This window comes from Indicator indicator, chromosome 28, assembly GCF_027791375.1.
Source record: "Indicator indicator isolate 239-I01 chromosome 28, UM_Iind_1.1, whole genome shotgun sequence".
In the NCBI taxonomy this organism is placed as follows: domain Eukaryota; kingdom Metazoa; phylum Chordata; class Aves; order Piciformes; family Indicatoridae; genus Indicator; species Indicator indicator.
Window position 1 is genome coordinate 4,328,709 of NC_072037.1, and position 27,297 is coordinate 4,356,005.

At 45.3% G+C, this 27,297-nt stretch overlaps 1 protein-coding gene across 1 annotated transcript in view; it reads left to right on the forward strand.

Moving 5' to 3' along the window:
* The window catches only part of PAPPA (pappalysin 1), a 195,133-nt gene that overhangs the window by 88,903 nt on the left and 78,933 nt on the right, over positions 1 to 27,297 (forward strand). Inside the window, exons 8-10 of the mRNA XM_054393420.1 lie at positions 11,892 to 12,020; positions 13,594 to 13,685; positions 26,530 to 26,726. Coding sequence (XP_054249395.1) covers positions 11,892 to 12,020; positions 13,594 to 13,685; positions 26,530 to 26,726 — 418 coding nt within the window. The remainder of the gene's footprint in view (positions 1 to 11,891; positions 12,021 to 13,593; positions 13,686 to 26,529; positions 26,727 to 27,297) is intronic.

Here is a 27,297-nt window from a genome sequence, read left to right on the forward strand (position 1 = left end):
GCCACACTCCGCAGCTCCTGTTCTGGCTCGGCTGCACATGATGCAACAATAAGGTAGTGAGGGCAGGTCTAAACCTCTACTTTTGTGCTCCTGAGACAGGGCAGCCCAGAGGAAGTTTTTCAGCTTGAGTCTGTCGTTGAATCATAGATTCATAGAGTGGTTTGGGTTGGAAGGGGCCTTAAAGATCATCCAGTTCCAATGCCCCTGCCATGGGCAGGGGACACCTTCCACTTGGCCTTGGACACCTCTACGGAGGGAGCACCCACAACCTCCATGGGCAATCTGTTCCAGTGTCTCACTACCCTCACTGTAAAGAATTTCTTCCTAACATCCAGTCTAAATTTCCTCTCCTTAAGCTTCAACCCACTGCCCCTCATTCTATCACTATAAACCCTTCTAAACAGTTCCTCCCCAGCTTTCTTGTAAGCCCCATTCAGGTACTGGAAGGCTTCTGTATGGTCTCCTGGAGGTTTCTCTTCTCCAGGTGGAACAACCCCAACTCTCTCAGCCTGCCCCCATAGGGAAGGTGCTCTGGCCCTCTGATCATCTCCATGGCCTCTCCTGAATCTACTCCAGCAGTTCGATGTCCTTGTGTTGGGGGCACCCAGAAGTGCACACAGTACTGCAGGTGGGGTCTCATGAGGGCAGGGTAGAAGGGCAGAATCACTTCTCTTGTCCTGCTGGTCACACTGTTTTTGATGCAGCCCAGGATATGGGTGGCCTTCTGGGCTGCAAGTGCACATTGCCAGCTCATGTTGAGTTTTTCATCAACTGATATGAAAAGGTTGGATTGATCTGAATGACCCCCAGCTGCCTCTCAAACAAATGGCCCAAGAGCATGGGAAGAGCCAGAAAAGAAGGACTGCTCTGTTTGGGGAGAGATGCTCTGCTTGGGAATTGTCTGTGCCAGCTCTGCTCCAGCCAGGGACTCCTCCCCAAGGTCTGCTGCTACATTGGATTCACAGCTCCAATGTACCTTCTGGGCTATACAGAGAATTACAGAATCACAGGGGTTGGAGAGAGATCAGATCTGCAGAATACAACTTAGCCATATGCAAGGATCCCTGAAAAAAAAAAAAAAAAGTGAACATTAACAGCTGTTCTATTATTAGCCAAATAGATACTATTAGAAATTGATATATTTAATCACTCCCAGCCAGGGTGGAATTTGAACTCACGACCTAGATGTAGTAGCAGAGTTTTCAGCTGCAGGGAAAAAAAAGAATGAAGGTCAAACAGAACTTTTCCAGCTGGGCAAAATAATTTATTGCAGGTGAAACAGTCTCAGATATGTGGTAAATTAGGCTGTGCATTATCTCATGGATAATAATTCCTCTCTGATGTTTGCCTTCTTGTGTGCATCTTTATTTTGGGCTCTAAATAAGATAAGAAGCACCAGAAATCTCCCAGGAATAACAAATGTATTTTCTTTGCTTGATTGAGGAAAGAAATATTGGACAGACATGTGTTATGCAACAACTTAAAAATAACTCTCTTGTAAAACTTGGAGTGAGCCTCAAATACCGCAGAAGAGGCAGAAATGTGTTACTTACCTTTTTACCAGCAGTGCCAGCCAGTACAGCTTTTCTTCAGCTACTTTCACTGAACTATTGGCCTGATCATTTCCTGGGCATTTTATTTGAATACATTTTTCTAGGAAACAAATTCCAAGTCTCAGTTCAATTTGGAGCTGCACTCAAACAGGCACGTATTTGAAATCCATGCTGCAGTAAGACTAAAATATCCATTCTGTCCTTAATACCTCGCTGGATACAGTGACAAACAAGACAGAAGCCTTTTAGGTGTCTCATTGCATGGTGTGCAATGCAGTGAGCCCATGGTGTGCTTGCTTCACTCAGACTTGATCTTAATCTTTCTGGCCAGGATCTTCTTAAATGTACAGTGAGATTGGGCATCCTGTCATTAGTTACCTCTTCTCCCAAGTACCTAATGACAGAACAAGAGGTAGTGGCCTCCAGCTGTTCCAGGGGAGGTTTATGTTGGATATTAAGAATTTCTTTACTGAAAGAATGGTCAGGCATTGGAACAGGCTGCCCAGGGAGGTGGTGGAGTCACCATCCCTGGAGGTGATCAAAAAATGAGTAGATGTGGCACTCTGGGTCATGATCTAGTGGTCATGGATAGAAGGTTGGACTTGATCTTTGAGGTCTTTTCCAACCTTAATGATTCTATGATCTCCATGCTGATGCCCCAGTTCCAGTGTTTTCCTGGAGCTTTTTGTGATAGGAGGAGTAAGGTGGAAATAAAGCTCTTTTTTCTCTGCTAATTGTACCCTAGAGAGGGTGCCTGGAATTAGAGACCCCTCATTATCAGCCACTACTAAAAATCCTGTCCCTGAGATCTGAGGGCAGTAAACCAGATCATTTATTCACAGATTTTATTTTTATTTTAATGTAAGGCCAGTTGCAGATGTAATGACAATAGAGGAAATTAGCTCATGATGGGATTTTAGAAGGAGGCTAGTGGAAGTATGTTCAGTAATGTTCAGTTATTAAACCATTAAAGATCCCAGTGGAGGCCAGCTTGGAGGATTTCTCATAATCTGATGTGGCTTAAGGTGAAACACAGAGCCCCTGAGAAGGGAAATGACAAAATGTTCCTTTGGAATAGTCACCTTATCTCCTCACTCATCCCTCTCTGCTCTGCTCTGCTCTGCAGCATGTGTGGCATCACATAGTTCTCTCTCACACATACACACATGTAGGTAGAGACTCCCTCCCTTCTCCTGAGGAGCAGCTCCCCAGGAGTGCCATGGCCCCCATGTCCTTACCCTCTAAAGTGGAGTTTTGGACTGGAGGGATGGCAGAGGTGAAACCAGAGAAAACTGCAAACATCTGTGTTAGCTTGGGGCCCAATCTAAACCCTACTGAAAGCGCGCATAATAACTTCCACTGCCTTCAGGAGCCTTTGCAGAGTGTCTGCTCCCATGGCTCTGTTTACCATTTTGCTGGGATTATGTAGAAACAGGAGGGTATTAAGTTCTGAAAATTGGGTCTTGGCTTATGCCTGTTGAAAGGAAATCCTAGAGTTCGAATCTGGATGCAGAGTAGCTGAAGAATGTTATTCTGCCAAGCTGATGGCCCAAAATTGGGGAGAGCCTTCTGCCTGCCAGCTGAGCCAAGCCTGGCAAAGAGGGTAACAGCAGAAATGTTCCCAGCCCCAGCAATGACTAATTGATGTGTGAAGGTTGAGGGATAGTTATTGAAGTCCCAGACCCTGTGCAGGGTTTCCATAAGGCATTTCTCCTGCCTTATGGTCTGAACCAGCCCTGGAGCCCACACAGATGCTGCCACTGGTGGTCTTGTATGGAAAAGCCATGGCACAACTCACAATGGTGTGAGTAATCAGGCAGTGCCCATCCAGAGGCACGATGCAACAGGCAGAGGTTCACCACTGACAATGGTGATGGCCTTTAAAGCAATTAACCTGTCCTAACCTGTCTGCCCATCCTGTTACTGCTTTCTCACTGCTGTGCCAGCACACCAGAGCACAGTCCCCAGTGCTCTGTGGATACTGACACCACTCCCTTGAAATCAATAGACAAGTGCTGGCTTCCACTGGTTGGAAGTAGGGCTTTCTGCATTCCATCTCTCAGATCTTTCCTTCCTCAGTCAGACCCTGACAGCCTTCCCTCTTGTGGCATCTGAGCTCTCCCATCTCAGCTCAGAGTCTGATCACAGCAGTGAAGAAGCAAACACAACAGATTTTCTCCTCCTTCCTGGCTTCTAATAGCAACCAGGTGCTCCAACACTTAACCTGTGTGCTGCTATGAAATTGCCTGTCCAGTGCAAACACCCACATGAGGCCCTGAGCCTCCAGGATTGACTTCATCCCAGAATTTGTAACTCAGTCTCATTTAGATCCTCTATTTTAAATCATCCACCTTAAAAAAATCCTTATTTTTGTTGTTGTTGTGTAAATATGAAAAGCAGAAAATTGTCTGTTGACAATTAGGTTTTTTTTTTTTTTCTTTAAGGCAAAACCCAAGAAATATCTTTAAGGCTTTGCTACAAGTTTGTTTTTTATTAAATGTGCTACTGTGTTTTAAATTGGTACCAGGGCAAATGCTTGGATGATGATATCAAAGCCTGCTGGAGTTAATTACTTGCATATATATATATAAATATATATATATATATATATATATATATTATATATATATATATATATATATATATATATATATATATATATATAAAATGTTTGCTACTCTATGGTTCTTCTTTCAGGATGTTGAAGGGCTTGAGTTTCAGAGCCCTGCTATAGCCAGGCATGTGGTCTTGCACCAGGGCATCTTGCACAGGCAGGGAGCTGGTCTGAGGAGCAAGAGCACATATTTACAACTCAGAGGAACAGATGAGCAGCTGAGTTGCAGTGGTTTAAACCTGGAGTATTTTGCTGAAGTTTAAAGTTGCATGAGCTTTACAGCAGTGTGAGAGCAGAGCTGTAGACTAATTGTTTTGATTTTGTGGTGATTAGGAGAGGTGGTGGCATTTTTGGTTGGTAAAAGTATCTCATGGATCAAAGAATGTTTTAGTTTTCCTCATGGATTGGATCTCTCAACCTTTGACTTCAACCTCAAATACATGAAGCCTGCATGGTATTGCACAAGTAGGTAAGAGGGTTGGGTAAGAGGTTTGGTTTAGGTGTTAGCAGAAATACCTTCCTGATACCTTCTGAAGAAAAAGTTGAGTTTGAGCACTGTCTTGATGCCCTTGCTTTGGATGGTGAGACTGGGCTTAGCTAGCAGAGCCACCTTATGGTACAGAACATCCCCACCAAGTATGCAGCTGAAATTATCTCTTCAGGTCATTGGCTGCTCTGTCATTCTTCCTCAGAAATACCCAGTTCAGGAGTTTAGGAGCGCAAATCTACTGTGCAGTCTCCACTCTCTCATCCATCCCATGAGCTGACCATTCAGTACTTTCACTACCCTGTTCTGGTGTTCTTTGAAACATAGAAATCACAAAAAAGCCAGAGGGCACAGAGCAAATTCACCACCCCTGTTGGGACTTATTTCACCATGGCAGAGAGAAAAGCCTCTTTGAGGCTGTTTCCTGGGCATTTATGTTTTCTGAGTCAGCTTGGTGTCTGAGAGAGAGGCTGGAGGACTTGTTTTGAGGCCTTTGCACCTGCCATGTGGCTGGGCTTATCCAAACAGTCAGAGATCGGACTGCAGCTGAAAAAACAGCCAGAGCTGGGGATTTTTGACGTCCCTCTTTGTTTACAGCATCCTGCTCTTCCTCTCTCCCGACTGCACAGCCAGGCAGGAATTCTCTTCATTATCTTCTGCCGTGCTTCTCATACCATTTTTATTAAAAGAAGAGAAGGCAAAGTGAGGAAGAGCGTGTGTCAGAGAGGAGGAACAAGAAGAAAACAGAGGGACATAGACTTGCTGGAGTGAGTCCAGAGGAGAGACACAAAAATGATCAGAGGGCTGGAGCACCTCTCCTACAAAGACAGGCTGAGAGAGTTAGGGTAGATCAGCCTGGAGAAGGGAAGGCTCCTGGGAGACCTTATGTCAGTGTTTCAATACCTGAAGGAGACCTACAGGAAGGCTGGGAAGGGACTGTTTGCAAGGCCTTGTAGTGATAGGATGAGAGGCATTGGTTTGAAACCAAAGCAGGGTAGATGTAGGTTAGACATAAGGAGGAAGTTCTTTACAATGAGAGTGCTGAAGTACCAAAACAGGTTGCCTAAAAATGTGGTGGAGGTCCCACCCCTGGAGACATTCAAGATCTAACTTGATGGGGCACTGAGCAACCTGATGTAATGTCCCTGCTGTTTTTCAGGGAAGTTGGACAAGATGAGCTTTGAGGGTCCCTTCCAACCTGATGCATTCTATGATTCTTTAAAAACATTTGGATTTGTACAGGCAGTGGCAAAGCAGGAGAGAGGAGAGAGGAGAGAGGGGAGAGGAGAGAGGAGAGAGGAGAGAGGAGAGAGGAGAAAGGAGAGTGGAGAGAGGAGAGAGGAGAGAGGAGAGAGGGTGGCAGCTGGGGAGCAGATCTATTCAGGTTGTCCTAAGGCCACCTCACCCCCTGGGTCACATTTTACCAATTGCTTTTAGAGTACCTGAAGATGGAGAAGCCTGAAAACACCATGGTGGTACTGCTGAGAGGTAAATCTCAGTGCAGTTTCATGACCCACTCTCTAAGTCCCAATGAAGAATTTGCTACTCCTTGCTGGAAACACAGCTCACTGCCCTCGACTGGGAGGCTCTAACCATGTCTGAGCAGTGCAAGTGCTTCTTCACTGAGTTAGTGAACACTGAGGAAGTTCAGGACCTCTGTAAATGATGTTGGATGTTTCAGTGGTTGTGAGCAGCATATCGAGATGGACTGGACAGCTCCAGGCTGCAGAGGATGGGACAGGAGAAGGTGTAGAACTTTGGCTCCTCTGTGTGTGTCTGCATTCAGTCCACCTGGAGCAGCTGACTGGAAGCATTGCAACAAGTGAAGACAAGAGGTTCTTGCTGTTTGCTTCCAGCACATTTCCTGTTTTGCTCAGCAAGGTTTCCTTGCTAAAGAAGAAGAGCAAAGGTGACAGTGTTAGAGGGAAACGAGGACATTGCTGGCAGACCAGGTCTTGTTCTAGGCTGTGGAGAGCTGTCCAGGAAATGTTGTCTTTTGGCTCAAGAGTTTGGTGACTATGTAAGGTCAAAGAAAGAAGGGGCCTGCATGAGGACCTTTGAGGTGTGGAATTTGCCTGTTTCACACAACACTGCCTGTGACAGCTAGAATGTAATCTGGGATACCCAAAACCTTGTCCTTAAATAACAGGAACAATATCTGCTTCCATTGCTTTATGTTTTCACAGGGAAGAAGCTGGGATCAGCCTTAAGGATATTTTCAATTTTGCTGGAAACAAGTCTGCTGTATGAAAACCCTCCCTGCTGTCATTTCTAGTAGGAAAAACATATATGTCATTGGAGTAGGGAGAGAGGCATGGGATGTTTGCTCTCCCTCAGTGCTTTCAGGGCATCTCTAGAGTGTGCTGTGTTCTCAGACGCTGAAGCCCTGTGGTGGGCACAGAGCAGATGTGGTTGGGGATGCATCAACCCTTGTAGGTCTGATGGCACTCAAGGGCCTGTGTGTTTATTCTGTAAATTCAATGATCCTTTAAACCCACCTTAGTCTGAGTAGAAAGCAACTTCCCAGAGGTATAATTTTCCCTGCAAGTTTTACAGGAACACCCCAACTGAAGGCAGAGGTCTCTTGCCTGGGGAACACAGCAAGCTTAACTCAGCTGCCCAAGCTCCCCAGTAAAAGCAGGAAAAGAATTAGAGGGGTTTATACCTCTGACCCTGGATCTGTCACTCGCCAGAGCAGACAGGGAAGTTGCCCTCATGGTATTTCACACGGCACGTCCTAATTCCCCCTCTGAGCAGAGGGCTTGAGTCATTGCTTTTTAATAGGACTGCTGCCCCATGGACGGAAGCTGCTGCGATCAATGCAGCTTACTCACTTCTCGAAAAGGTTATTAAAAGACCATAGATATAAATTTAAAAGAGTGTTTGTTCACATCCTTGATGTTAAAGATGTTCTCCTCGCTCACTTCCTCAAGGAGCATCGCAGGAAGCCACCGTGTGTTGGACCTGCCTGACAGCAGAGTGGAGCGAGAGCGCTGTCGCTGCTCCTGTGCTGTCAGCTCCCAGGGAAGGTGGAAAGGACAATACCTGGTCAAAAATCACACTTTTATCACCACTTGGAGCACAGTTGTTTGGCTGACCTCTCCAGATACAATCTAATATCCACCTTTTTGCCCTACAACTATATAGGAGAGAATAAACTGCCTTTTGTGTTTCCTTTTTTTTTTTTTTTTTTGTTTCCCCTTTGCTCCTGCATTCTTACCTCTTTCCCTCACTGTGGTACTGGATCACTGCCCACAGTACTGCACATTGAGTCCCTTTAGCAGCTCTGTTTTTCCAAGATGTGGGTATTGTGAAGGAACGCTGATATTCTCAGTTGCTGCCAATAGGATACATTTAACAGTTCAGGAGGATATAAGTATCTCAGGTTCCAGTTGCTGAGATGAGAAATTCCACATCCAGCTCAGTCAGGATTTTGCTACTAGTTCCATCAGGCCAGGGTGAGGCACAGTGGGTTGCATTTGAGTTTCTGAGGTATCTTTCTAGTGCTCCAGTTCAAGCATATCACCAGCTCTGATTGCCTCCCATTTCTGATCTCTGGGCATGGCTGGTTTGTTGATGCTGCCCTCTGTGTGAAAGCCTGGGACTTCTCTGCCATCCTTAAGGTGGGGAAGGTTGAGAAGCTTCAGGTTGCTCTCAACTGTACTGTCTGAAAGGGGAGCTGGGATGAGAATGGAGAGAATTCACCCTGTGGCTGCAGTATGGGTCTGGAGACCATATCTGGCTCCCAGTCCTGCTGTGGCTTTACAGGAACTGTATATCTCCAGGCATTTCTCTTCCCTTTCTCTACATTTTATCTAAGGATTCTACATTCATATCTCATGGGACATTGTGAGCATCAATAACTTCATAGCTATCTTGTACCCAAACTGTGTACATGTGCTAAAGGACATGGTTTAGTGGTGGACTTGGCCATGCTGGGTTAGTGGGTTGGACTTGCTGGTCTTAGAGATCTCTTCCAACCTCAACAATCCTGTGATTCTAAGGGAATCCAGGCTGTGCAGATGTTCACCTTCTGTTTTGGAGAAGAAATGGCCTTTCTACCTGTCATTAAACTGTGAGAGGTCACAAGATACCATTTCTTGAAGCACTTTCCATATTTGAGCAGAACTCTCCCTCCCTGGCATGTGGCAGGTGTAAGGATTAGACTGAAGCCCACTGCCCCAAAGCCAGTGATCACTCCTTTCCATATCCATAGGGTCCTCTCCCCAGACAGTGCTTTTCCTTCACCTGCTCCTATGTGACCTTCATTAGGTGATCCTACTCTGGCAGGGGAGTGGGACTCAATGATCTTCAGAGGTCCCTTCCAGCCCCTACTGTTCTGTGATTCTGTGCTTCACAGAACTATGGCACAACTATGTCAGACTTCTCCCTTCCTAATAACTTCTATTTCCAGTTTTCCATCTTATTGACTGCCGTACACATTCATCTCCAGTCACCTAATTCATAAACACTGTATTCTCTTCCCTGCTTCATTCAGTTCTGTGTCTTCTCCCATTATGTTCTGCCAGCTTCCCACCCTGCACAATGAGCAGATGTGAACTTTTCCTGTTTCCCACTTGCTTGCATGTACACACAGAGATATACAAACACTCCCACCCACTGAAGTCAGAGACACACATGCTGCTCTTAGCCCAGTGCCTGCCCATCCCCTCTGGGCACCAGAGGAAATCACAGAGAAAATCAGCATCTGAAAACTCCTGTGTCACACTCCAGCCCTGTGCTCTCAGAGCATCTGAAAGCAGCATGGATTCAGTTGTTTTGTAGCTGTTAGAGCTGCTCAAACTGCTCATTTGTTAAGAGCCTTTTCTAAGAATTGAACCTTTCTTGTGGTTAGCAGATCCCCAGTGACAAAATCCACATTTCTCCAAGTATGTTTGTCAATCTTAAATATTTTACGAATGGTTTTGAGAAAGGACTTGAGAAATAACTGCTCTTCAATAACCAAATCTTGCCTCTGCTTTCATTACATCAGTCTACAGCAGAAACTTCCCATCTTAATAAGTAGATTTATCTGGGAGTGAAATCTAAAGGAAACCCTCAGCATTATACACCAGCATGTGTTTGGCCACTTTGGTTAATTCCTGTAATTTTGCTCTTCTCTCTTTCTTTCTTTCTTCCTTCCTTTTTCTTCAAAACAGTTGTTTAAGCAAGTCCCAATGTCAGAAGTTTGACGTTTTTGGTAGAGTTAGGTAATGGTTGGACACAATGATCTTAAAGGTCTTTTCCAACCAAAATGATCCTGTGATTCTATTCTATAAAGTTTCACTTCAAACAAGTACTCACAGCAGTATCTGGGTAGATGTCTGCCCTGTCTGTAGGTGAACTAAGATAATTTGTGCAGCCTGAATCCTCCAGCTTACCTAACAGGAGCTACAGACTATTGGTGTCAGCTGAAGAAGCAGTTGTGGTTTGCTTTCATGAATAGATTCATAGACTGGTTTGGGTCAGAGGGGACATTAAAGATCATCCCACCTCCCACCAGCCCAGGTTTCTCAAGACCTCATCCAACTTGGCCTTGAACACCTCCAGGGAGGGGGCATCCACAACCTCCCTGTGCAACCTGTTCCAGTGTCTCACCACTCTTACTGCAAAGAATTTCTTCCTAATATCCAGTCTAAGTTTTCCCTCCTCAAGCTTAAATCCATTCCCTCTCATCCTATCACTACAAACCCTTGTAAAAAGTCCCTTCCCACTGAGTTCCACTCCTATTTCCAATGTGGTAACAAAGAACCAAATCCCAGTGCTCTTTCCACGCAGTTCTTTCAGTGACAGTTATTTTGCAGGTAGAGTATCCATGAGAAACAGCCTTGTTGTGAAATATAAAGTGTGATAATGGAGTTGAAGTCATGCTTGTTAATTTAATAGAGGTTGTAAGGAGATAGTTACTTCACAAACTTGAAGATTTCAGGAACTACAGCCCACTGATATCTGCTTCAGTGGCTTTGTTGCTCTGTGTAGTAGACATATCTCTGTGTAGTACACACTTCATTAATACATGTGTTTTGACTGAGGTCCTGTGACAAAAAGACATGTGTATTACTGTCAGTAATTGGGGCAATAAGAGTGAGTAAGCAGAGGACTGGAGTGAGTTAGGAAAGAGCTGGGTTGTGTCCTGGGCTCGGCAATTAGCCTGATTGATGACTTCAAGAAAATCACTTTGCCTTTGCCACTCAATGGCTTTACAAATAGGCACAATGAGGATGATGGAAATGAGCTTCTCTGTGGAACACTTTGAGCTCTGATAATGTAAAAGACATTGTAAAAGAACTAAACATTTATATTAAGCTCTTTATTATTTCTGTATTGCATATACATAAAAAAAAAAAAGATTCCTGACTTACAGTTACACAGGGTTGAAGTAATTATGGCTTTGCATAAATCTGTAACAGTCTGCTAAATCTTCCCATGGCTTTTTGTGAACTCTAGGCAAGTGCTTGGATGTGATGATCTCTTCCAACCTCAACAGTTCTATGATTCTGTGATTCTGTTTCTGTGCTAATACTGTGATGCAGTGTTGTGAATCCTATTTTTTGTGCTCTGCCTTTTAACTCTGTTGGTTTAATACCTGTATGCAAAGTAGAGAACTTATTTATCTGTCTCTGGAACATCCCCAGCCCAATTTTGTCTTCAATCAGTAGGAAATTCCCACTGGCCCCAGCTGCAGTTGGATTGAGCTCAGGGCTGTTGAGGACATAATCAGTGTTTGCAGGAGACTTTAAGCTCCCTAAAGGCACTGTGCCACAGAGCTGCAGGTGACACTGTCCCTGCCATGGAGAGGCAGGGGCAGAGTGCTCAGAGGCTGAGCACAGGGCTGGTTTCTCAGATGCTGCAGTGCTATCAACTGTCAGTACCTCTGTTACTGTTCCCCTGCGCATGGGCAGGGCTGATACCCTGGCATGGTGTCAGTGCAGTGCCAGCTCTGCAGCAGGGATAGACGTAGGCAGCAGCAGTCCCAACTGCAAAGAGTTCAGCTGCCAAATGGTCAGGAGTGGCACCTATTGCAGAGCTGTGCATGGACACAGGTAGCTCTGAGTGTGCTCGCAAGACATCCACCCAAAAATGAATCCCTTCACAATGAGACAGGAATATGCTGTGGACATAATTGAACTAAAACTTGCCTTTTTTGGCAGTCAACTCCCATTTCAGTGCCTCCTTGTCTGCCCTTTGCTACTGCCTTTGCTGTACTGATACCTTCCCATTTCCTCCTGCCTTGCAGGGAGCTGAGCAACAGGACCACATACGCCTACCAGGTGGTGGTTGTGTCTGGGCCGGAGGAGAGCGAGCCTTCCCCTGCGCTTGTGTACGTCTCTGGAAGTGGATACTGTGGAGATGGGATTATCCAAATGTAAGTCTGGAGCAAACAAACAGATAAATCTGGGAGCATCTCCTCAGCCAGAATCCGAGACTAGAAAGGAATTGATGACCTCTGATGCCTCCTCAGTTTAGGCCAGCTCTCATCTGTAGATAATGACTCATGTGCTTGATGATTACCAGGATGATGACATTTAATTGGAACTTAGGCTCTACTATCCTGGCACCAGCAGATACAGACAGAGATGCAGATAATGGAGTCCAGACAGCAGGATCGATACCCAAGTGCGCTATGTGCTGTTTGTTTGTGTGTCCATCTCCTTACACATGCACATGACATTTCTTATGCAGAGCTCAAGTCAGCACTGGAAAAAAATCTCACAGCCTTTGATGTTGTCCTTACACAGGAAGCCCATGTGCCTGGCAGCTGGTGGACAGGGTAAAATCTCTGCTACGTGGTGGCACAGGTTTCTAGTGCAGCTTCTTGTTTGAGAGGATGCATATGGAGGAGATAGATCTGGCCTCTTGGGGAGAGTGCTGAGAATTGCCTGTCTTCAGCCAGCTCCTTCTTCTCACTGGCCAGAACACTGAAAACATGAAACAATCATTCACAACTATGTTAGGGTTTGTTCTTTTAGTCTGTTGGTCCTTAAAGCCACCTGCTTCAAAGCTTCCTGGCACTATGTAATTTAGTTATTGAAACGATGGGAGTAACAACAAACAAGTGCTTAATCCAGCCAGTATTCTTTTCCTCAAGTAATGCTGATCAGCAATCACATAGTACAGCTCTGTCAGATGATACACCTGGCAGCAAGTATTTGCAGTATGAGGCCCGACAGGCAGGGAAATCAAAGAGGCCAATCAAACAGCACATGAATCCAGGGCAGTCTTGGAGAGAGAAGTGCAGAAAGACACATTAATTTTGCTTTTCATAACTTTTCTCCTACTGTTATGTTTGCACATTCCTCAAACATCACTTGTGGCTTTGCAGCAAGCATTGAACAATAGCTGAGCTGCCTCAGGAGCAAGCAGGGACCAGACTGTGCCACAGCGTGGTTGGTTGTGGCCCCACTTGCAGCTGTAGCAGCCCCTGTCTCATCTGGTTCACACTCTTCTCCCCACACCAGCTGCTGCAACCATGCAGGCTGGCATAAGGCAGGACCCTGTCTGTGACACCACCTCATGCTCTGCTGTCACCTGGAATGGCCCAGAACCAGGCTTTCTGCCTTGTTATTTTCCATGCTGGGGTCACAGTCTGGCCCTTCCAGATTTAATACAAAGAGTTTCAGAGATTCCTGTTCTCTTTTTCCCCACCTGCTGAGTCGCAGCCACACCAGCTATGAAGGAAGTTGCTCATATTCTCATCAGAGAACAGCAAGTGGTATCCACATGTGCAAGAGAGAAGTGGCCAGGAAAGCTTGTGAACCAGGAATGATGAAAGTCAGGGCTGGAGGAGAAGGGAAGAAATATTTTAAGGGCTGGCCCAAAAAGCAGCACACTGAATTGGAATTCAGGGCTTTGGGGTTCTATAGAGGGGTGTCAGCAGTTGTCAGGATGATGCCACTTGCCTTCTGACTCCTTTTTGCATGTGTGTGCCCTGCCTGCAGAGACCTGGGGGAAGAATGTGATGACATGAATAAGATGAATGGTGATGGCTGCTCCCTATTCTGCCTCCAAGAGTTATCCTTTAATTGCATCGGTAAGTCTGGCTCAGAGCCCTTCCACTCATGGTGGGCAACAGCTCTACACGGAATGCAACCAAAAAAATCAGCACTTATTTGCAGCATTTCCAGCTGAAGAGTTGTCATGGAAGAGGGGAAAAAAGGTGGAATTTGTAGGTTTGAAAGGCGAACATATCTTCCCAGCTTCTGGTCATTTTGATGGGAAATTGGTTCTGCTGGCTTTGAAACAGCCTGGGACTTAGGGCTAAGTCAGCCATTGTGGGACTGATCCAAAGCCCATTGAAGTCAGTGGGTGGTTTTCCACTGGATTCAATAGGCTTTAGATCTGGCTACGTGAGAAGACATGAACTGATTTTTTTTTTTCTGGTAAACAGGAGGAGGAGTGAAAGGGGAAGGGAGTGAGACCAGAGGCAGGTCCAGCTGAGGTCACACCTCCTTTGAGTTGCAAATCAATATCTAAGGATCAAAGGTCTAGCTAATCCCCTTTTTCAGAGGTGAAAACTACTTAATCAGATTTCATTTGCAAGCCTGGTTTGCTCTGATTAGCAAAACCTGTAAGCACAATGGCCGGAAGATGCTCGAGCTATCTGGGATAGCAGGGCTGCAGTTGCCAGCTTTACATATTTATTAAAGTCTCTAGGAATGCTGGGGACAGAGAAGGGAAATGGAGACCAATTTGCGTGGCACCCTCTGCGGGGTAGCCCTGTTGTGGGATTGTGCTTCTCAGACAGGGCTCAGCAGATCTGGGGAAGGATGAAACAAGCAGAGCTTCTGAAACCAAAGTTAATGTTTATATAGGGTCAGCTTTTTCTCAAGAGATTTTATGAGATTCCTTCTCTGGCCTGACCAAGTAAATACTCTGTGATTCCATCTAGTGACTCCATACCTTCAGATGAGGACATCAGACCTAGGTGGATAATTTGATGTTGGCAAGACTGAAATTTTCTCTTTTTGACATTATGTTTTGTGCCTGGAGCAACATATGAAGGACCTCACAGGCACCATGTTTCTCTTGGGTGACAAGCTGGGGACTACTTGTCTCATCCTAACAATTACATTTTTGCTTTAGCATCCCATGCTCTGCAACTCAAGGCCTCATTTGGTGCTGTACTTATTTCCATATTTACATATGGAAGTTGCTGTATTGAAGAGTATTTATGGTCGAGGCTAATTGTGACTATTGGTGGTCTTGAAGTTAGGTTTGTCTTTCAAGTAACTTGCTGCACTAGAGCCTCAAGCACTGAAAGATATTAGTCATAATATTTGGAAAGTGAGATAAACACTTATGCAAATGTTTTGGGTTCTCCAAAAGTCAGATATAGTGCAAGGCTGGTTTCAGCAAGGGTTTAGGTTGGACCTGTGTGGTTGCATCTATATTGCCCTGCTTAGAGGAGATCTAAGCTCCTTGGTCCAAATCTGTACTTTAACCACATCCTAGCTTCATGTTAAGACATGACCCACATCCTCCTCTGTCTTCACTGGTTCTCAAGAAAATCAGGCTCTGTGGACTGGGCAGGAGCTGCATCGTGCTCTAAGCAAATCCCTAGACAGTAGTAGGTGTGGGGTATTCCAGGCCTTGGACCATGTAGTGATATCCTGCCAGGTGGGTACAGGAGCTTGCTTTATGCCTATCTACACATTCACCTCCAAGACCAGCAACTGGTTAAGAGTGTGGAAAGAAACCAGTCTGACAGCAACATGATGAGAGAATGAAGCAACTGAAACATACCCAAAGATTTTGCTACGCCCCTACAGAGGAAGTGATTTTTCAGATTTGCATGTGGTGAAAAGGAAAGGGGAATTCCAGAGGTTAAAAGTTTGTTTGCCATGGGCTTTGGAAGGTTATGTTCTGCACAGGTCATGGATTACAAAAGCAAATGCAATCAAATTGTTTGTGGAACACCGAATACGGGAACTCGCTGAGGTGCATCAGATCAGCTGAATCAGAGGAAAGGTGCACGGGCACAGACCTTGCAAAGGTCTTGTTGGGTGGCTTTACAGTGGTGGTGGTGCAACTACTGTGGTCATGATGGCCTCGGTGTGCACACAGGGTCTGTGAGTGTAGACCAAGCTGCTGGTGCTTTTGGGCAAATACTGCCTTCAGGTCCCTAGGAAAGGTTGAGAGAAGGTAATGCCTATGAAACTGGTCCTGTTGGCTTTTATGGTTGCTCGACCACCACCAAGGACATCAAAAGCTAGAGAGAAACTACTGGCTGATCTTTCAGACAAAGGAACAGTGTTGATCCTAACATAACAAGCACTAAAATTTCACCAGAACACATAGAAGTGTTGGGGAAGCGAGTGGCTGTACACGTGACATAATAAATAATAATTTAAAAGAGCAGAAATTTAGCATTCTCCGTCATCCAGCAATATCAGACCTGATCCTCTGCCTGCAGCCAAACAAAAGTCTTCTTTGAGGATGGTGAGTTGTTTTCTTGCAAAACGTAGAATGCTTGAGGAGCACAGAGAAATCAGTGTACTTTATTTCTATGTTTACAAGGCTAACACATGTTATAATCCTGTAGGACAACAAGTAATTATTTCAGACAGTGTTATTTTTTTCAGTGATGTTCTTGTTGTATTATGTAGCTCTTTAGAGCCCTGGGAATCACTCCCCCTTCACTGAAGAATTTAGTGAGCCTCAAACACATGTTCAGAGGCTTTGCTGAATTGGGGGCCTCAGGGTTTGATCTTGCAAATGCTTCCTTCCAGGCATGTTTCTGAACTACCACAAGGCATTCTTTAGACTTCAGCAAATCTAACCACAATAGTGAATGCAATGCTTGTCACAAATTGTCTGCAGGATTGGGTCCCACATGGCTGAAAACAATCACTAAACGTTTTGTTTGCAAAAGCAGGGCTGAAGGGGCATCGTCGGGGGTGTGGTTCCATAGCAGGAGATTTGATAGCAAAGCCTAAGGCAGCATCTCTCTTCAGAGCACAGGCCACGCATGTCACCTTACTTGGTAGAGGAGAAATACAACAGAGCCTGCAAACACCATCAAGCTTTGGACTTAGAGCCATGAATCACAGAAGAAGTTAGGTTGAAAGGACTCTCTTGAGGTCTCTGGTCCAAGGAGGGCCAACTTCAAAGTTAGATCCGGCTTCTAAGTTGGAGCACATTGCTCAGAGTTACGTCCAGGTGTGTTCTGTATATCTCCAAGGATGGAGGCAGCTTGTTTGCAGGTGTCCCTCTGCCTCTCCAGCTCCTTTCGCCTTTTAGGATCATGAAGTTTGTGTTGTTTTTTCAACTGGTCCAATCAATGGCACAAGGCTCTCAAGACATTTTGTGCTAGTGCCTGTAATAAAATTAAGCTGTTTTTTTTTTTTTTTTTTTTCCTTCTTGGTTTTGTTTTCCCTCCTCCTTTCCTCTCTAATCAGATAACAGTGGATCAATCTGCTCTGCTGTGGGAGGAGGGGCGTGGGGGAAGGAAGGGGGAGGCAGGGAAGAAGACTGTGTGGTCTCACTGTCAGGCTGTCCTGGCCTTCTCTGAACACAAAGCTGGGCAACAGAAAACAGATAAGATTAATAGCGTTTTCTTCCTGCAACATGCTGAAGAGTGACAGTGAGATTAATTAATTAATTAATGAAAGCATCTGGCAGCACTCCTTCTTTAAGTTCTGCAGCGCGCTCTCCCTTCCCTGTCCTGATTTTTTTTTGTCTCTACTGACTTCTCTCCCCCCTGCCCCCCACTTTGTGTAGCAGATTTTGCATGTTTCGTCTTCTCTGCACAGAATTTGATCCCACAGGGAAAGTTCCACTTTGCCTTGTGGTTTGTAGGAGAGAAGCAGATCACAGTCTCACCCACTGTGGCTGCTGCACCCCTCTCCTATCTCTTGGCTGCTTTAGCTTGCTCTTGATTACTCCCAGGATAACTGATTTTGGTGATTACTGCAGATCCCAGCCAAGTTCAAGCTGATGTGTGCTGTGTAAAACAGACCCCAGTTGTAAGAGTTCTGATTTTCAGTTGTGGAAATTCAGAGCTTTCTAGCACTTGATCTATTCCCACCAGAGAGTTGAGAAATGGGTGTCTAACAAGCAGCTGAGCACCTTGTCCTTGGTGTGCACTCTCCCACACACCGACGCTGCACACATGCATCTAGATAGATGTGAAAAGGAGAGCTGCTTTCATTTGCATTCCTTTTGTGGAGTGTGATGTGCATTATGCATTGATTTAGCTCACCAGTGCTGAAGAAAGAGAAGGATATAATAAAAAAAGATGCAGAGATCAATAAAAAGGAAGGGAGGGGGAGAGAAAGTAATATGAAAAGAGATGAGTTAAGACTGATAGACATTGAATCACAGCTGGTAAGAAGCTTCAGAACTTAGACTAGATAGAAGGAAGAAGGTGGTGAGACACTGCCTCAGGTTGCCCAGAGGTGGCAAGTGCCCTGTCCCTGGAAAGATTCAAGGTCAGGTTCTTTGGGGCTCTCAGCAACCTGCTTAAGTTGCAAATGTCCATCTTCACTGCAGGTCCCTTCCACCCCAAAGTATTCTGTGATTCCATGGTCTTATCAGTTTGCCTGGTAATTTGTGGGGCTTTCAATCACATTTTGTTGATGTTGTTATTGCTGCACATTCTCTCTGCTTACAAGGGACTCTTCACCAAAGCCTTTTTACAAGCAAAACAGGGCAGTGTTTCTGCTGCCTTCTACATATGAGTGTCCCACTGAAGAGCATGTGGAGATACACGTCTACCCAACCTGGTTTGTTGGATCATGCCCTCAGGGATGTAAAACAGAAAGCAAAGGCACAGAGCAGAGGAACAAAGAAAATAAATGCATCTAGCTCTCGAATTCACCATGTTTCCAGCATGCTTGAAGCATTAGTTGCCAGTGGTTGCTCAGGGAGAAGTTTGATTTTAATTTGATGATGATGCTTAAACACCTCTTCTTTGGCTCCTGCTTGTCCTCAAATGGATTTTTGCTACCTCAGAACTCTGCATCTGTCCTTCTCCTCCTCAGAGGCCTCTCCCTCCAGCTGTGAATCTTACCTTTGTGGGAGCTCTATCCTTTACCTCTCCCATTATCCATAAATTAAGCATAGCACTTTCCCCTAATCTTATTGTTTGGTGGGCTGCATTGCATTCAGGGAAATGATTAATATTCATGAGCTTGCTATCTCTGTTTGGTGCATAATCCTCTGGGGAAATTGCAGTGTTAAATGAGTGACACAAACCTAATTTTATATGTCTTTTCTTTCCTTTCTTTCTTTTTCCCTTTCTTTTTCTTTTTTCTTTTTCTTTCCCCTTTCTGACAGAGAAGTAATGTGCTTAAAATAAATTGATGGATGACCATCCATATTCATTGTGGGCATGCTTTGAGAGCACGCCTGGCTCCCATCCTCTCCCCCTCCCTCCCTCCCTCCTTCCCTCATACCCCTGCACAGGGACAGGGCTTTGACTGCCCAAACCCTGGCCCCACGCAGCAGCGAATGGTGATTTCGCTGCCTTTCACCAATGTTAAATAGGGGTTTGGCTGACCCTGCCGACGGCTTTCAGTAGAACAACAGCATGGGAGAAACCAAGCCACCTTTGCAAGAGAAACTCAGCATCTCACAGGGCATCAATAAGACTAAAGCATTGACCAAGGAGCTTGGGAAAGAGTATTGCTGTTGATAAAGAAGCTGAGGCTCTATAGCAGAATTTTATAGCACATAGCAATGAGTTTACTGACTGGGGCTATTCAGATGTTGTTTGTGTGAATCCTTCAGCTTAAGGCAAATACTTTGAAGCTGACTGTCTCCTGCAGCTCATGGGAATGTGGCTACATGTTCTAAAATGTCTAAGCACCCATTTGGCAAGTCAGTAATCACAGCATCGTCATGAAGTCTCTTAAAGTGATTTTCAGACTGTCATCATTAATAGTGCAATCTTAGCAGAGCCAGCTGAGCCACAGAGCAGAGCAGGCATCTCAGGCAGCAAATACAAAGGACAGATGTTTTTTTGTGGGGGAGAATGTGGGCTGCAGTGGTATTTGCCTGCATTTTTCCCTAGGCCAGTGACTCCAGCCCAGCCCAATCCAGCTTTGGCTTTTAGGACACAGCTACAATGAGAGCCCAACAGAAGAATTACTCCTTTGCTTGTTACATCCCTCATGCATTACTCTTTATAGATCAGAGAGGCTTCCATGGCTGGTCATACTTTCCTCTTTATAGCATCCTCTGTGACTCAACAGCAACTTGCTGTGCTTAGAGGATGATGGTGAGCAGAAGACCTTCCTTTGCAATAGCATGCAACCACATCCACAAAGAAGCAGTTTGTTTTCCTTGGTGAATGGTACCCCTGGATTTCTTTCTCCAGGGCTCCTTCCCAGTCTCCCAAGCAGGTGGGCCTGGGAAGGGCTCCACTGTTCAGTTTTCTTGTGGCTGCAGCACTGCTGCCTCAACATTTTCTGTCCAATAGTCTCCAAGCTGAGGAAATATCCAAATATTCTCAGCACCACTTTTCTGATGTATTCAACCACTCAGGTAAGAGAAACAAGGTTAGGTGAGAAGAGGATGCCTGGAGCAGTGCTTTTAGAACATGCTGGCTGCCCAGGGTTGGGGGAAGGCCACGCTGGCTCCTGTTGGCTAGCTGCAGAGCAGATAAGGTCTTAGTACCACTGCCAGTGATGGAAAATATCCTTTTGCTGAAGCGACAAAGGCTCATGTTCTTGGAGGTGAAATATCAAATTTCAGTGCTGGGCTCTGGGAGGGAGTTGTAATTGTGTCTGTCTGCAGCACACAGATCAATTGCATAATTATTGTGCTCCAACCACTATATCATACCGATGAGCAGAGCCATGCCAGACAAAGGACCAGCCCAGGAATGCATTTCCATGAAGCAGCTGAATTTCCAGGGAGCTGTGCTCCACAAACGTGTGATGCCCACCCGCTCGGCTCGGGCGATGCTCAGACACCATTGTCACATTGCACGGGAAAAAAGCCTCCTGCCAGGCTGCTGGATGTTCCCCAGCAGATTGCAACATTGTGTTGCCTTCGCTTCCAAGGTGTCTGGTTTATTTCATTAAGGAAAATGTCACAGTTTCTTGATATGCAACTTCATTGGGAAAGGTCTGCCCAAGCTCTCAGTAATGGTTTTCCTCTTTTCAAATCAGAACATCCAGGAAGGAAAATAACTCTCCAACATTTTGCTGTAGCAGGAAATATCTCTTGTCTCTGGCTTCTTCAATATTAAAGAAGAGATTAGCAGATATCCTGGAAGCAGGCCATGTTATTCACTCCTTTCCCAGGGAAGCCAAAGGTGAAACTCCTGTAGAAAGAAATGGAGCAGGTCCTGCAATCACTCAGCTGCTGGGTTCCTGTGATCTGCAGCACAATCATTCCTCCTTTCGGGATAGGAACCTCTGGATAAGTTTCCTCTCCTCTATGAACATAAAGGCCACTGCTGGAGATGCTGATGAAGTGATGTGGTGGTAAAATCCAGCTTCTGCAGAAGTTGCTGACTTTGGTGAGCTTATGAGTTGGCCCTCGCTGTGTCTGCACACCTCTTTACAGTCTGGTCAGGGGTTAAAATGTGAAACTTTCTCTCTTCCAAGAATTTGTTACTCTGAGACAATGCTTCTGCATTTTTGTCGTGTGTCCTGTCCCACTCCCCCCCTTTTTTTGGTATTTTTTTATTTCGGACACAGAGTTATGTGGCATGAGGCTTGTTATAGTTGGAAACATCCCTAAGTAAACAGCTGAGCTGAAAAATACTCCTTTTTTTTTTTTTTTTTTTTTTTTTTTTTTTTTTTTTTTTGTCTAGCCTTTAAAAAAAAAAGTAGTAGTTATTACACAAAAGAAGTCTATGCTGATGCCAGTCACTGTGATGGAGCTGAACAGGAAGCTCTCCCCAGTGTCTGTCCCCAGCACTTTGTGGCTCAGACATGAAGAGCCTGGTCAGAGGATGTGCCCTTTGCCATGAATTGGATCTCTTTATCTCTCTGATGTCTTTTAATGAGGTGGAAGGCTGCTTGTCCCAGAGAAGTGTCTATCCTGCATGTCTGTACCAGGGTTCATTCATTTCACTGGTGATGTTCTAGCCTCACATCAAACAGGTTCCTGTGAGGGGAAGGTACCTGCTCATCCAAACCTGGGCTGGCGGATGCACCAGGCACTCCCTAAATCCTCTGCTGAACCCCAGAAGAAGGGAGTTTATTTCAGTACAAAAGGCTTCCTTCTGCACTGGCCTTGGGCAGCTTAAGAAGCAGGGAGAGATGGATTCTCTGGTGCAACAGACAAGAACACCAAGATCATTCTCAATCTTGAGTTTTTCAGGCTGCTCAGAGAGGTGGCAGAGCCTCCTTCTCTACAGACTTTCAAAACCTGTCTGGATGAGTTCCTCTGTGGCCTGTCCTAGGTCAGTCTCCTTTGGCAGGGGTTGAACTTGATGATCTCCAGAGATCTCTTCCAATCCCTGTTGTTCTATGATTCTATGAACTGTAGTAGTAAGCAGGCCAGGTCTTGCTAATCTATTTCCCCATCAAACCTCTCTTCTCCAGGTTTGACAGCAGCTATGGAGCATCCAGGGATACTCAAGTGTCACAGAAATCTTTGTGGAATCAGAGATGACTTCTTCCCAAAGCAAGGGCAAGAGAGGGACTTTGATATGGCCCCAACATTTTTGTGCTTTGTCAGGGAAAAGGAGCTCAGGGTGCCTGAATGAGTAGATGTTCCCCAAATTCAGCTCAGGATCCTTCAGCACCTGCTGCCAGGTGCTCTGCCTGCAGACACTCTTCACTGTTGGAGATCTGCACTGCATTTCCAGGCAACTGATTTTTAAGTTGTTGAGTCATTTTTTTCTTGAGGACAAGTCAGATTTCCTTCACGTTCCTTTCTTCCATATCCAATTTTGAAGCGAGAAGTTCACAGCGTTGATGAGCATAGTCCATAGGTGACCTTCACCAGGCCTTGGGAGCCTATAGACCTCTGTGGGGACAAAAAAATAGTTCCTATTACCAAGGCCCTGGATGCATTTCATGCCAGAGCAATTTAAGAGAGGATGGAAAAGGCATTTTACACCATTATGGAAACAGAGATATTTGCTACTGCTTCCTAGAAATTCTGCTACTCCTGACATTGCCCTGCCCAGCTTTGAGCCTGTAGCACTCTGGATTTAACTGGGCTGTGTTCACACCACTGTGGAAAGAGAAGCAGCCTGTTTTGTTATTTTGTGAGAGTAAAAGCAGGAAGAAACAATCTGCTCTTTCTTCAGTTTGCTCATGAAAATGTAAAGCCCAGCCTGTAAGCTACCAAGCACCCAAGACCACAGAAGAATCAGGAGTCAGAACTGGTGCTCAATGCCTGTGGAAGGAAGAGCCTATGCTTGTTTTTGGCAGCCCACCCAGAGATGTACCACATTTAGCTGCTGTAGGTTCATCATAGAGTCATAGAATAGAATCACAGAGTCCTTTTGTTTAGAAGAGACCTTTAAAATCATAAAGTCAACCATTAACCCAGCACAGCCAGGTTTCCTCTCAGCTTTCTCTTCTCCAGGCAGAACGACCCCAGTTCCCTCAGCCACTCCTCAGGAGACTTGTGCTCCAGACCCTTCAGCAGCTTCCATGCCCTTCTTTGGACATACTCCAGATGATGTCCTCATCAGTTCACTTCACCAGCATCTGGGAAGGATTTAAAGAAGTCCTTCCCTTTACCATCACTCATAAAAAGGAAGCATGAAAGGTCTTCCCCTCTCACCAGTGCATCACACGCTTCAGGATGGTGTGGCAACAGCAAGACTTGTACATCTTCCTTAAAAGCAGAGTGGGGTTGCAGAGGCACTTTCCCCACCAGTTTTCATCCAACAGGTACCTGATCTCTCAGCCTTCGTGCACAGTGTCATCCAGGCAGCAAAGCCACACAGGGCGGGGTGCAGGGACTCTGCAGGACCTGCTCAGCAGGGCTTGTGACAGCACAGCTCAGTAAGACTTTGTTAATCATCCAGGCAGTCTCCATTTAATTCAGACATCTCCATCTCTCCATTCGGTTCCTCCCTCGGGTTTTGCAGACTCTGAGCAGACAGATTTATTGGGGTCTTAAGCATAATCAGGAACAAATTAGCCTCTGTTAGGATCACACACTGGCCTGGAACTCAGCTATTCAAAGGCTACCTTCCCATCCATGTGAGTATGAATTAAGTCATTGGGCTGGAGCAAGTCTTGAGTATTCTTTTATCCCAAACACATGATCTTATCAGAAGCCCATTACGTTTATCATCGCATTAGGAGGGAACATTTGGAGCCAGTGCAGGAGGATGTGGCTATATAAATGTTGTGCTTACTTCAGTGCTGGTCATGAACGTAAGTCAGAGCTTCAGGAAGGCCAGGGCAACACTGGCTGATTGCATACACCTAAAATTAGGCTGTGAGGGCTGGGGTGTGTGTCTGCATCAGTGGGGTGGCTGCACTGGGGATGTGTAAAGAGAGCACATAGGAGTTTTTGTGTCAGAGTTGCTGTCAGTGTGGGGGTGTTGCTGTGTTGCACTTGAGCTATCTGACTCGGCATATGTTCACAGGCTGGAGGTTGGGTCTTTTTATTATGGGAGCTATTTTCCTTCTTCCACCCCTCCCCCCCCCCCCCTTTTTTTTTTTCCAGAATTAAGCTCCTTTTCATAAAAGAGAAAGAAACTCTTCTTTCAAAAATACACATTTTCCTCTGTTTGGGATTTGTTTCTAAGGATTTTTTATTGCTGACCACAGCCTTTCCATGGCTGAATGTTTCTGAGAGATTGCTGCTGAGATCTCACTCAAAGTGGAGCATAGTGCTCTGAGGTGGGTGAGCTGCTTAGCTTCATCCTGCTGTTCTTGGGTTCAGCAGAGGTTCAAGGCCTGTGCCTTGATATGTGTCTGCAGAGAAGAGGAGCTGAACGAGAAATGCAGAAGGATGAGATGAGGGAACCAAGAGTTTATCTCTGTGGCCATCACATTTATGTGCTCACTCTGCCCTTTCCTTGAGCTGGCCAGACACAGAGTGTGTCTCACCACACCGGTGTAGCACTGTGAATAAGCCCTGTAGAGAAATAAGGTATATTATAGGGATGTCCAATGTGGGGCTCTTGGGGCACATAGAGTTCAAGCACATGTTCCCAGTTGGGTCAGAACCAGATAAGGAGTAGCCTTATCTGATATTGATGATGCTGGTGTTAGGGCTGTCAGGCAATCAGCCATGGGAGGAGGCAAGGAAATGAGGGGATGGAGCTAGTACTGCTGAGTTGCTTTAGGGCCCATCTGCACATCCACCAAGCCCCTTCCCATTGTGGAGTGATGGGACACCCCGGGGAGCCATTGTCATCTCTTGACTGTGGAGCAGTCTCCCAAGCTCTTCTCCCTTCAAACTCTTCCAGGTGTGTAGTATATGTTCGGTAGCTCCCAGACATATGAAGATTTTCAGATGTGACAAGAAGGGTAAAGAAGTTTGGCCACCCTGGGAATATTTGCTCAGACACAGGGCTGCACTCATCAGCTGAACAGCTTCCAGATTCATACTGGTTCTTTTCACCAGTTTGGAGCAGTGGCTCAGCAGATACACAGTTCTCCACACTGATCCATGTATACAAGTGGTCCTCAGAGGTAGTGATGAAATGAAACCATAGTGACATTCTTCCCTGATAGACTTCTCCATTCTTTCAAAGTCGCATTCTTGTAAGGACCTGGAATTTTGCACAGGGGATTGGGAGGAAAGGAGGGGAAAGGAGTGAAAGTCATTAAATAATTGAATTGCAATAAACCGATTTTTTTTCTGGCTCATGGTGGTATTTCACTGTGTAAACTCAGAGGTAAAATAAACAAGGGATTTAGTAGTTTGGAAGCAGCTCAAAACTGAGCAGCAGTTGGATTTTCTGACACCTAACTTGAGACAGTCCAATGCTACTGACAGGACCTTTCCTTGGGGATCACTTCCATCAATCAGTCCAGCTAGCAGCTCTGGCTAATTTCCTACCTTTTTTTTTTTTTTTTTTTTTTTTTTTTTCAGCAGGCTTATTTGCCAGACAAAAATACAACAGGCTGTCAGAACTGGATACCTCTGGGGACTGGCAATGATAATACAATACAAAATAGGATACCAACGGGTCAAAGGTTTCCATTTCACAGAGTACTCTAATGACTGAAAGTCATTATTGCTATGCAGTCTGTTTGAAAAGAGTAGATGGATCTCAGTTCAGTTTTTAATGGGCCAGTGTTGCAGAAACAACCTCAAAAATTTGGCATCTTTGTTGGCAGTCTCATTAGTGAAGCCACGGAATAAATGGACGAGGATAATAAAGTCTTCTGCTGCTTTTGATCCTTTCAGGTCAGATCTGAGTCATGTTGGTTGAAGCCATGTGTGCATGTGGCAAGCTTACCCTCACACTATGTATATTGTAGCTGCTCTTTGAGTATCCAGGTCTGTTTGGCCCTTTGGTCACTACAGCTGTGAACTTGGCACTTTTCACCATCCCTGCATTCGCAGTTGCTGCTGTTGTTGTTGTTTTGCAGATATCTTTTGAAAACAAAAAAGGAAACATTGTAGACCAGACCTTCTGCTGGCGTTTTTCCATCTGAGCTGGTGGACTTATGCCAGCAACCACATTGTCTCTCTGTGTGTTTGCTATCTCTGCTTTCTTCTGTCCATCCTTTTAAATGGAGATGGAGGAAAATAAACAGAAACCCCTTACATTAGGAAATATCTTGGGGGAATTGCCCAATACAAAAGTTGATTTTGTTGCTTGGCATCTCTAAAATCACTTTACCATTGTTTAGAAAGGACCAACACTTTCACTTCCCAGCTTCCTGTTCCAGCAGATACATGATCACTGATGTTATCAGCTCCTGGGAACTGGATTGCAGATATGTGTAGCCAGTCCTTTGTGATTTCTCTTCCTTTCTTTCTCCTGGCAGATGAACCCAGCAGGTGCTATTTCCATGATGGTGATGGAGTGTGTGAGGAATTTGAGCAAATGACCAGCATCAAAGACTGTGGTGTTTACACTCCCAAAGGCTTCCTCGATCAGTGGGCTTCCAATGTCTCCGTCTCACATCACAGTGACCAGCAGTGTCCAGGATGGGTGGTCATTGGTCAGCCAGCAGCAACCCAGGTAAGGAAAACCTACTGCCTTTCCTCTCCTGGAAAGTCCAGCAAGGAGCAATGCTTATGAGCATAACTAGATTGTCAGCATTCATGTGTGATGTTACTCTTGCCTGTTAACTTGTTGCTTCACCAAGGAAGGCCCTTGACAGCAGTTTTCCTCTTTCTGAGCCTGATTATTAGTGATGGGTTGAAATTCAGTTCCTATCACACAACTAAAAACTGGCTTAGGTTGTGGCCTGCTTGATCCAAGAAGCTGTGGAGTCACCTCAACTATTATCACCTGAACGCTAGGCTAAGATCACCTAAAGGACTATCCAGGCTTTCTGCAGCTAGCACAGGGTATCTTGTAGAGATAGGTTCTGAAGGCCAATGCTGAATAATACAATAGAGTGTTCTTTCTTTTTTAACAGTTTTGTGTTTGCTGTCTCCCAGTATCATAAAAGCACGCTATTGTTCCATTCTGAGAAAGGTCCTGTCCATTCCCAAAGTCATTCATCAGCTTTAACCCCTTTTTCACATGTCTCCTTTGTAACATAAATAGCTCCACTTACCATAACTTTACCTTTTGTCTCCCTGAA